This window comes from Sminthopsis crassicaudata, chromosome 3 (genome assembly GCF_048593235.1).
Source record: "Sminthopsis crassicaudata isolate SCR6 chromosome 3, ASM4859323v1, whole genome shotgun sequence".
Classification (NCBI taxonomy): domain Eukaryota; kingdom Metazoa; phylum Chordata; class Mammalia; order Dasyuromorphia; family Dasyuridae; genus Sminthopsis; species Sminthopsis crassicaudata.
This window is the reverse complement of record NC_133619.1, coordinates 64,337,436-64,348,958: the sequence shown is the minus strand read 5'-3', so window position 1 is coordinate 64,348,958 and position 11,523 is coordinate 64,337,436. Positions and strand designations below refer to the sequence as shown.

The window sequence follows — 11,523 nt, the reverse complement described above, 5'->3', positions numbered from 1 at the left end:
GACACACAATTTCAAGCCAGGAGGAGGCTCTCATCTCTGGCTCCCGCCACAGGCAATATTTGGCCGGAGTGGATTCCCCGGGGGATGACTGTATTCATTACACATGGCTTTCAGCTTCATCCAGAGGTCAAGCTGGTCTATGCCAGAAGCCAAGGATTCTCCGCCAGGTTAAGATATTTCATCAAGGCAAGAGCAAGTGAGTCGGGATAAGAAAAGAGCTCTGAATGATTTATTCTAATTAGCTCAGAGTAACCTGACTGGTCAAATTCAAAATCATAAAATGTTGGCGCTAGAAATGACCTCAGACATCATCTATCCAGTTCAATGTTTTTCGTTTACAGATGAAAAAAGATTTGCCTAAAGTCACATGGCCAATCTGTAGTTCCTGACTCTAAATCTAATGCTATTTTCTATCACTTGGTATAATTTTAGCTTCCAAGTTCTGGTTCAGGATACTACTGCTCTAAGAGCAGTAGAATATGAAGAGTAGATCTAGAATGGAGATACTTTCTTGGGAGGGAAAAAACAGGATGAAAGAACTTAATGGCCTCAACACCGAAACTACAATCTTAAGAAAGTGAGAAAAAAATAACTGAAATCCATTAATCAGAAGGAAATAAGGCTAAGTAACGTCCTAACAAAGAGACTCTTCTTTTGATCCCTGGGTGACAAGCTCTTCAGTTCACCAGAATAGGAAGAATTTAGGTGAGCTTCAATGCAAAACTTCCTGATCAAGGGTAATTAGCCAGCTAATTAAAGAAAACCATTAAAGCCAGTTCCTGGAGTATTTCAATACAGTGGGAAACATCCCTCTTCCTCTAGAATGCTTTGATGAGGATAGGAGGGAACAGGCTGCACAATGGAAAAGAATAGACCCAAGATCTGCCCTGAAGAAGCTGGTGGTCTGAGACTCCCAAACTTTTCCCTCAAGGAGCTCCTGATCTAGCTAGTACTTACACAAGGGAGATCTACAGAGTTTACAGGATAGAGTGGAGAGTATCGTTGATCAGGGCTGGAAGTTCAGAGGAGGAAATATGAATTCATGGGCAGTGGAGAAGACTTTCAGAAAGAAATGGGGTTTAAGTTGGGCATTGAAGGGGACAGGGAACTGCTGCCTGAAGGAGAAGGATTACACTTTTTTTTCGGGGGGGGGGTGGCTTTATAAGTCAGAATCAGGAGCAATAGCAGGAGAGACTACAGAGGGGAAAGTTTCCAAGAGGCAGATTTCACTTTAAAATAAGGAATAACTACTTACTGGATCAATCAACTAGTATTAAGTTTGATATATTGGTGATATAAAAAAAATTGGAATCATCCCTTCCTTCAAGGAGTTTACATTCTATAAGGAGCCTACTATGTCACCTCATCTAACAAGAAGAGCTGTCCAAAAAGCCTGTGCTTGCCTCAATAGGGAAGGAGGCAGAAACCTGTCACTGAAAGTCTTCAAAGGAAGGAAGAATGAACATTTGCCAAGACTGTGGTAGAGGTGAACATAATTTGAATTAGATGACCTTAAAGGTCTCTATCAACTCTAAGGTTCCGTGATTCTGTAATCTCTTAAAGGTCTGCTCAGCTTGTGCTTCCAGAATTCCTCGAATCCCCAGACTAATTGCATCTGATCATTCTGGATGGGGCCCAAGGAGGTCTGTTCTTACTGGCTCTGTGTTTCCTCTAGCCCTACCCATCTGAGAAGAAGCTACCAAAACGGAGAGAGAGCCAGAGAGCTAGGAGGGGCTGCGTTGGTCTGGCCTGGAAGACACTCTTCAGGAAGGAAGTGCTGCAACTCCCATGCTCTGGAATAATCCCTTCCCCCCTATCCCCACCCAAGGAATTTCCCTTTGGCCAGAGGAAAACACAGAGAAGGTGGCTGAAGACCCAGATTCATAATGGAGCCCTAGAGATTTAAGGAATACAGTGGGATAGGTGTGCATTAGTGATTCAGTGAAAGAATTATTCATTTACAGAGGATCCCAGCCAGGAATTAATCTTGCACAGACTTCTCAGACACTAGTATGTATAAAAGGTCCTCCACAGTATGTCCCCAATCTTCCTTCCCAATCTTAGCATATCTGACACTCCAATCCCCACCACACTCATACTTTATGCATTCTTAACCTTATTCAATCTAATGCCCATGTGGGAAAGCCTTCTCCCCCACTTCCTTTCTGACAATCTGACTCCAGATCCAGTAGCTTTCCCACTACACAAACTGCCTTTGCTCCATCTGAGTCCTGAAGGAAAGATAGGCTTCAGACAAAGAACAATATACCTCATCTATATAGCATCATATATGTGGTCATTTAATGATTTCATATATATTTTTGTCTGGCATAACTCAGGCCCATAAGAGGTGTTTAATAAATGCTTATCTATTCATCGATTTAGAAGGTACAGTCAATCAGGCATGATTGCAATTATCTGTTCCCTCTAAGAACAGTGCAGACTATCTGATTCCTACACCCAGACTCTCACAATGATCTTCCAAGTATTAAAAACACTCCCATCTACTCTCTATACCCCAAAACATTCCATTGCAGTCCTTCACCCCAACAGGTCCCATACCTGTCAGTGCCAAGGAGGGGACTGCTGGTTGAGATGGGACTGGGTGGGGCAAAGGAGTTGCCCAGAGTTCCATTCCTCAGCGGTATCTCGGAACCATAAGTCTGTGTAGTTAGGATAGTTGGGCTCTTGGGCTCAGCGTCCTGGGCTCGGGGTCCAGCCACAGCTGTTCGAGCCACAGACTCGACATAACTCCTGGGTTCTGCAAAATATAAAGGAATACCATTAGGCTGAGCAGGTAACAGAGAAAATTAGACAAAGTCCTAGAGTTAAAAGTGTTTACCTAGTTTACCTCCTCAATATTTCTGGTCAATATAAACAAATAGGAAGGCAGGACTTGAAACAGATCTTTACAAAAGCTCAAAATGAACAAGCCTTACATAGATTAAACCTCCCTTGGGTCACCTCTCTGTCCAACACCCTTGCCTCTGAATTTAGGAAATCTAGGAAGCTCCCCAGAACTAGCAGATTCTTCCCATTTAGCAGATTTGTACTGAACTGTCTGGCTTCAAGAAATTCAATTTAATGACTAGTTAAATGCTTGCTGTGGGTAGGACATCGAGGAAAATACAAAATGTAGATGAAACTCAATCTCAGACTTCTGGATCTTATAGTCTAGTAGAGGAATATAACAAGTATATATTTAGCTATATGCAATAATATATGCCAAATGCATTAACAAACTTTCTATGGACTGTTCATGAGGAAAAGAAAGACTATAGCCTGGGCTTTCAGAGTGATGGGTGGCCCTTTGGCACAAATATTCCCCTACATATATACCCTCAGTACCATATTAAAACTTGTGCCTTCTCTTTCCCAAAGGTACTGCATGCATTTGTAAGAAATGCTTAGAGATACAATGTCATAATTATTCTTGCTTTGTCTTCTATTTATATCTATTTTACATATTATATTATTAATGTAATATTAATATGATATATAGCATAATTTATAAAATTATATATGGTATGTTATAAATAAAATATATTTTATATATATTCATGTCTATTTAATAAATATTTAAACTAAGAAAAAATTAACACATTATAGAGGTGCAAATTGTTGCATGAGCTCCAGGATGAGGAAAGTTTGTTACAGATTGGAGAGATTTTAAAGGCTGAGGAGGAATTTAACATGTAAAAGGGAAGAACAGATGTGAGAGTTGAGACTAGAGAAAGTACAGGAAGTGTTCAAGGAGAGAACCCAATCCATTTACTAAAGGCCAAGGGTATGGAGAGGGGAGTAATAGTACAGAAATGTAGGGAGGGAAGGGAAGGTAACTCCAGATTATACAGGTTTTAAATGCTCTGCTAGAAAATTTGAGCCATTACTCACGAGGCAATATGGTACTGTGGAAGATTTTTGAGCAGAGTGGTGTTGAGTCTATGAATAAGGAGGCTCAGACTAGCAATGGGAGAGAGAACAATTTGGAAAGGGAAAAGGTGGTGCTGGAAAGACTCTTGGGAAGTCACTGTACTAGTCTGGGTAGGTGGTAGATGAGTTCTTGGTACCACTGTGGTGGGGGCAAGAGGCACAAAAGGAGAAGCATACCACAGATCCCAGGCAGGCAGACTCCTTGGCATCCTGTAAGGATGGCTCCACATGAAGCCACAAGGGATAGCCTCGGCCATCCTTCTAAAGTTCTCAACGTGCCCTTGTCACCATCCATGTTAGAAATAAGAACAAATGTTCACCACGTCCTTTTCCTCTTCTTCCTAGTTCCTACTTCTTATCCCTTGCAGCCTCTATGGCTCTTTCTATATTCCCAATGTGGTGATAAAGTCTAGATGGAGCACAAGATTTAAATAGTTCTAGACATCTAATTAAACAAGAAGTGTGTATTAAGTGTCTATAAATGTACTGGTCAGACCACGGAGACAGAAAGTAAGAAGAAGGACAAGCCCCTTGCCCTCCAGGAGCCATGTGTATCACTATGAACAATTTTTCCTTTGGTCAACTGCAGTGTACTCTGGCTCCAAAGGGAAGCTATGGAATGTAGACCTTCCCGAGGTCACTTAGGTGGCCCAATGGAAAGAGTATCAGGCCTGGAGTCAGGAAGACTCATCTCCCTGAGTTCAAATCCAGCAGCAGAGACTTCACCCTATTTACCTGTTTCTTCATCTGTACAGTGAGTTAGAGAACAAAATGGCAAAGCACGCCAGTATCTTTGCCAAGAAAACCCCAAATGGGGTCACAAATAGTCCCCTACCATTGAAAATCAGCCAGACAATAACAGATCACCTACACTGAACCATGACTCCAAAGAGAAACTATGAATCTAGACCCTTCCTAGAGATCTTTAAAGGGAGGAGATACATCCATCTCTGCCCAACAATCTTCCAGAAGCCGAAATGAAGAAAACCTATTTCCACAAGAAGCCAAGTCAAAGGCTGGTGGAAAGGAGGTCACTATTGTAATAATCACATATTAGACACAATCTGGTTTGGGGAATTAATCCAACACAGTAAAGCCAGAAGGCCATCTAATCCAACCACTTCATTTAATAGATAAAAACAGATTAAAAAACCTAGAAAAGATAAATGATTTGCAGTCTTATAAGCAGTTAAGTGCCAAGACTGAGAATGGAACCCAAGCCCTTTGATTTCAAATTCTGTGCTTTTTTTTTTGTTTTTTACCAACACAACTAGAATGTTATATGTCTTTTCTGTCTGCCAAATGTTCTCCAAACACCTCTCTCTGAAGGTAATGAAATAAATCCCTCTTCCTTATCCATCCTCTATACAGGGAAAATCAGGCAGCCAAATAACTTGCCCTAAAGTCTGCAGAGCAGTGCATGCAGAAGATCCCTCCCTGTGATTCTAAGACATCAAGATTAGTGCCATGCATGAGAGCCTCTTCTACCACAATTCCTCTGCCCCCCCAACACTCACATCCCAGTTCACCGAGCATAAATAGTCCTGAGACATCTACAAAGGGTACCAGAGCCTGAACGAGAGAAAGACCCTCTTACCCCTGAGGAGGAACAGGAGAGACCCTTCCAGGTAGGGCTTCAGAACAAAGGCCAAAGTCAATGCAGAGCAACCCAAACTGCCCCGAGCAGGCCAGAGCCAGGACTGCAGAGCTGTGTTTGTCTCCCCTAGGAGAGTCCAGCCCCACCCTGAGAGTGCCCTCCCTTCTCCTCCCCCAGCCTCCTCCTTTTCTAGCTCACCTTTCTTCTCCCCCTCTACTTATCTGTGCCACTCCCTTCTATCTGCATTCTCTCCTTCCCTCTTCTCCTACTCCCCAACTTCCCATTCTTTTTCCTCTCTCCTTCCACATTCCTATTGCTTTTACGGCCACCCTGTCTTTCCCTACAGTCAATCAACATTCGTTTTGTTGCTAAGTCATTTCGGTCATGTCCAATTCTTCATGACCCCATTTGAGCTTTTCTTGGCAAAGATACTGGGAGTAGTTTACCTTTCTCTTCTCTAGGTCATCTTACTGAGAAAATATTCCAATATTCATTAAGTACCTACTAATTTACCCACTCCAAAGAGTCTACTTTCCACCTTTATGAGCCAGAAATTCCTTATTCTGTTGGTGAGCCTTCATTCAGCTCACCAAGTTCACTTTGGCCAAAGCTTGAATCCGTCCTGACATTAGTAGCCTTCTGGCCCTAACATCAGTAATTCTCACAGTTTTGTCCTCCGATTCCCTTTATTCATCCTCTTTCTTCTTTTCTGTTTCAAGTTCTACTCTACAATCAAATATTTGAATCAGCTCTGGAGAGAGAAGTAAGAGGTTGAAGTAATTGAGAGGGCCAACCCAACTCAGGAAGGCATTTCCCGATGTTCTGAGACATCATGATAAAATAATGTACCCAGCCCCCTCCATGCTGCAGCTTGCTCAAGTTGTTCCCTCTCTGGGCCTTGATCCCTCCTTCCTGAAGGTGAAGTGGAAAGGTCAGTGAGGTCTGGATTCCAGTCCCCTCCACATGTTCATTTGCCAATTTGAACCTTATCATCTGCCCTGTCACACCTCTAGGTGTTTTGTCTCTCCGTATCAGAATGCAAACTCTCTAAGAACGGGAACTTTCATTTTGCTATCCATTTCTCTAGCCCTTACCATGGTGCTTAATACATAATAAAAGCTTAATAAATTTGTGTGTGTCTTGGAGGGGGGGGGGGTGGTCATTAGGAAAAGATTTGTGGTCAAAAGACTTAGATTCAAATTCCAATTCTGCTACTGACTCTACGTGATTTTAGCCAAAACAATTTAACTTCTGTGGACTTCAGTCTCTTCATCCAAAAAATGAAGGTGGTGGCCTAGATATTCAGTTAAGGTGACTTCTATCTCTAAGAACCATGACCTCAAACCACAATCAGAGAAAAGGATTAGGAAAAGATAAGCCAGGCAAATCATCTTGCCTGTCTCTGCCTGTGTATAGGACCGCAGTCCAATCATTTGAAACCTTTCAGGGTTGATTCTATAGCTTTCCTCAGACATCCTTATATAAAGAAGTAGTGGACAGTCTTGGATTCAGTCAGCAATTTTCAGTCCAAATCTGCTATTTATTAAAAATATAATTTGGGGTATATTGTTTTTATCCTATAAGCCCAAACTCCCTTCTCTATAAAATTAAAGGGCTAGGCTAGATGATCTCAAAGTTTCATTCCAGCTCTAAATTCCGTGACTCCTTACAAATGTTATTTTCCACTTTTAAATTCCTTTTGGGATCAGCCCCAAGAAGCTGGCTGGAGTGTGTGATGTTGGGGGTGAGGCAAGTTTAGAAAGGGAAACTTGTATATGGGGTTGGGTTCTTCATTCTCAACATTCCAAGAAAATGGACAAAACCCAAATGTCAGATCTGGCTCCTCACAGCCCAGCCTGGCTGATAAGTTCTGGATTGAAATTGGTGACTCTATCAAATGATCATTAGTGATACCTGCCCTCCCCTTCTTCAGCTCTAGGTACCAGTTGGTGCTTGGGTTAAAGTATCTTTTCCAACTCAGAGAAGAAACTCTGCCCAGCAAAAGAGAGTCCACACCCAGAGAGAAGTGGGTTTTAGAAGGCAAGAGAGAAAACATAAAAATGTTTACAGCTGGAAGAGATCACGGCTCCGACTCTCAATCTGCCCAAAGTCACTCACCATTTTATTGGCTGATCAAGAATGTAGACCTAGATATGGGAGATGCAAAAGAAACCAGGCTCCCAGATACTGAAAGCACAAATTCTCAAATTTCCATCCTTATAAGATGAAAGGTCTCATCAGCAAAAAATTCCAAAGGGGTTTGCAAAACAACTTCATGAATCAAGGATAGAAAACATCAAATGAAAACTGCCTGCCTCCTAACTTAAAATTATCCCAAATAGTTTAAGAATCTAATCCATTTTAAAGACCTCCAATCTTCTGGCTCTCTGTTTATACTCTCTCTCTCTCTCTCTCTCTCTCTCTCTCTCTCTCTCTCTCTCTCTCTCTCTCTCTCTCTCTCTCTCTATCTCTCTCTCTCTCTCTTTCTCTCTCTCTCTCATGTCTAATCATATTCCTGAATATACAGAGTCCATTCTTTGTGCTCTGTTCTCAATAGAAAATAAGATCCCTCATCCCTAGTACCCTCACTACTACAACTACCATATCACCACCATTTTCTCCTAGCTGAATAATTCCAGCTTCATTAAACTTTTCTCACAAGTCTTTGTAATTAATTCCCTTATTTTTGTTCTAGGATGGAAAGCATGAAATTCTTCAGTAGTCTGACAATCAGTCAATGAACATTTATTAAGCACTTACTATGGGTCAGGTACACTAAGGTTATAAAAAGAAGCAAGAAACAATCCTTACCTACAAGGAGCTGACAATCTGGACCCCAGATGTGGAAACAGAATACAGGTCCTTGTCCCTGTGTTTTCCTATAGGCAAATTCATTCATTCGTAGAATTCCTACAATGTTTAAGCTAGAAGAGGCCTTAGAGCCCATCTTGATACAATCCTCCCATTTTATACATGATAAAAACTGAAACTTGATAACGTATCTTATCTAAATTTCCAGGGTTAGGAAGAAGCAAAGGTTTCGAATCACTACTGTTCTTTATAGGATGCTATGTTCACTCCATTCAGAAGATCATAAATCTAGAGCTGGAAAGGATATCAGAGCTATGAGTCTAGCCCCTTTATTTTAGAGATAAGGAAACTAAGACTCAGATTTGCCAAAGTCACCCATCAGAGGCAGGATTTGAACCCCAATCTCAGAGCCAATGCTCTTTCCACCATAATATGTTGTCTCCTTTATTCCTTTCTTCTTTCATTCATTCATTCAACATTTATTGAATATCTACTCTGCAAAAGGCATTGTGCACAACAGAAAAACCAGATCAATTTCTACCCTGAAATTCTAGAAAAATGGTACCCAGAGAAAGGGAAATGTCAAGCTCAAATAGACATGAAAGTCACTAAATATAAGGATCTCAGTCAGCACTGACTCAGGAAACCACATATTAACATTATCTATGTTCTAATGCATTTTTATTTAATTTGTTAGATATTTCCCAATTACATTTGAATCTGTTTCTGGACACATTCCAAAGTCTTGTGGGCCACAGGTAGCCTGTTGGCTCCACCTCTGAGCTAGGTGTGTGGGGAGCTAGTCATCATGCATTAGGAAAAGTTCAGGAATGAAGGTCAGGAGACTTTGATTCTAGCCTTAATCTTTATGATTCTGGGTAAGATGGGGTTTCCCTACTCTGAACCTCAGTATCTTTTATCTATAAAATGAGGGGTGGGGTAAATTTATCTCTAAGGTCCTGCCTATGTTTAATTTTCTGTAATAGATCACCTGGGAGAGGATCACACAATCCTTTGCAGAATTAGGAGAACAAGGGATAATCTACCTCTCAGATCTGTGTAGAGGGAAGGAATTTGTGGCCAAAGAACTAGAGAACATTATAAAATGCAAAATGGATCATTTTGATTATATTAAATTAAAAGGCTTTTATACAAACAAAAACAATGCAACCTAGATTAACCTAGATCTAGGGAAGCAGAAAACCTGGGGGGAAAAAGTTTTACATCAAAGGGCTCTGATAAAAGCCTTATTTCTAGAATATATACAGAACTGGCTCAAATTTATAAGAATACAAGCCATTCTCCAATTGATAGGTGGTCAAAGGATATGAACCGACAATTTTCAAATGAAGAAATTAAAGTCATTTCCAGTCATATGAAAAAATGTTTAAATCACTATTGATTAGAAAAATGCAAATGAAAAGGATGGGAAAACTGGGACACTAACTAATGCAGTGTTGGTGGAACTGTGAAATGATCCATCCCTTCTGGAGAGCAATTTAGAACTATGCCCAAAGGGCTATAAAACTGTGTATACACTTTGGTCTAGCAGTGTCTCAAGATCAGAAAACAAGGAAAAAGGACTCATGTGCAAAAATGTTGAAGTAGCCTTTTTTTGTGGTGGCAAGGAACTGTCTGGATGCCTAGGGAATGGCTGAACAAGTTATGGCATATAAATGTTAATAAAATATTATTGTTCTATAAGAAACTATCAGCAGGATGATTTCAGAGAGGTCCATTAAGACTTGCATGAACTGATGCTAAGGAAAGTGAGTAGAACCAAGAGAACATTGTACACAGCAACAAAAAAATTATGAGATGATCAGCTCTGATAAGTTCAACGATGAAGTGATTCAGGCCAATTCTAACATTTGTGATGGAGAGATCCATCTACATGGGGGGAGAGGAGTATGGGAACTGTTTGTGGATCACAACGTAGTATTTTCACCTTTTGTTGTTGTTTGCTTGCCTTTTTTTTCTCATTTTTTTTCCTTTTTGATCCGATTTGTCTTGTGGGGCATGAAAAATGTTTGGGAGAATTGCCTATATTTAACCTATATTGAATTACTTGCTGCCTAGGGAAGAGGATGGGGAGAAGGAAGAGAGAAAAATTTGGAACACAAGATTTTGCAATGCTGAATCTTGAAAACTATCTTTGCATGTATTTTGAAAATAAAAGGCTATCATAAAAAATGTTTTAAATAAAACTAAATAACCCATCAAACAACAACAACAACAACAACAACAACAACAACAACAACAATTCCTTACAGTATAAAGCATCTTCTATTAAGCAAATTAGGAAGATTTAAAGTTATTTCAAAGCAAAGCCCACCCAAGAACTCTCATCCACCTGAAAAGAATATCTCAAAGGCACCATTCCCAGCTGGAAAGACCCCAAGCCTACAGCACAGCCCCCCTTCCTACAAACATACAGTAGCAGGGGGCTGAGGAGAGGGTGGGTGGGATGCTCAAAACTCCCCAAAGCAGTTTATTTAAAGGGAAACTTTTGCTGAATGATTCTGCCAGATCAGCATTTGTGTCCAAGTCACGGGGGAGAGATAAAGGGCCCTATGAATTCCTAGCTCCTGACCTATAGCTCCACTCCTTAGCCCAGTCTCCCTCTTCCCCACCCTCTATGTAGAGAGCCCAAGCATGCGAGACTGCTGGCTAATCTACCGCAGGTGTCCTCTTGGGCAATCTTGTTGGAGAAGCCAGCCTGGGGAGGCAGCTGCCCAGGAGCAGCCCCAGTGGAGGCCTGAGAGCCTAATGCGTGTGCTGGCATCTCAAACCCATGAACTTTGGCTCCAGAGCTCTGCTTATTCTCAAGTCCCCTCCCCACTCAGCCGCCCCTGCCAGGAACTAGCCCTCAACCTCTGGCATTTAGGGGGAGTCGGCAGGATACAGAGCTCTCTCATGGAGATCAGCAGAGGGATGAAGGGAATCGGGAGGAATCGGAGGAGGGTCTTTTCCCCACAGGGAAAAGGCCTGGTGCTTGTAACCTGCCCAGCTTCTGTGGTATTTCTACGGGGGCAACTTCCTTCAGTAAAAAACACATAGTGGAGAAGACAGAATGTTGGCCCAGAAGTCAGGGAGGTTCAAATCTCCCCCCAGTGATCCAGAGCTCTCTAATTTCCTGGGCTTCAGGTCTCTCATCTGCAAATCAAGGGAGTTTGGTTCAT

The 11,523-nt window shown here is 41.5% G+C and overlaps 1 protein-coding gene across 1 annotated transcript in view; it reads right to left on the bottom strand.

The window, feature by feature from the left end:
• TNS1 (tensin 1) overlaps positions 1 to 11,523 on the bottom strand; it is a 229,240-nt gene that overhangs the window by 19,715 nt on the left and 198,002 nt on the right. Inside the window, 1 exon segment of the mRNA XM_074298731.1 lies at positions 2,563 to 2,761. Coding sequence (XP_074154832.1) covers positions 2,563 to 2,761 — 199 coding nt within the window.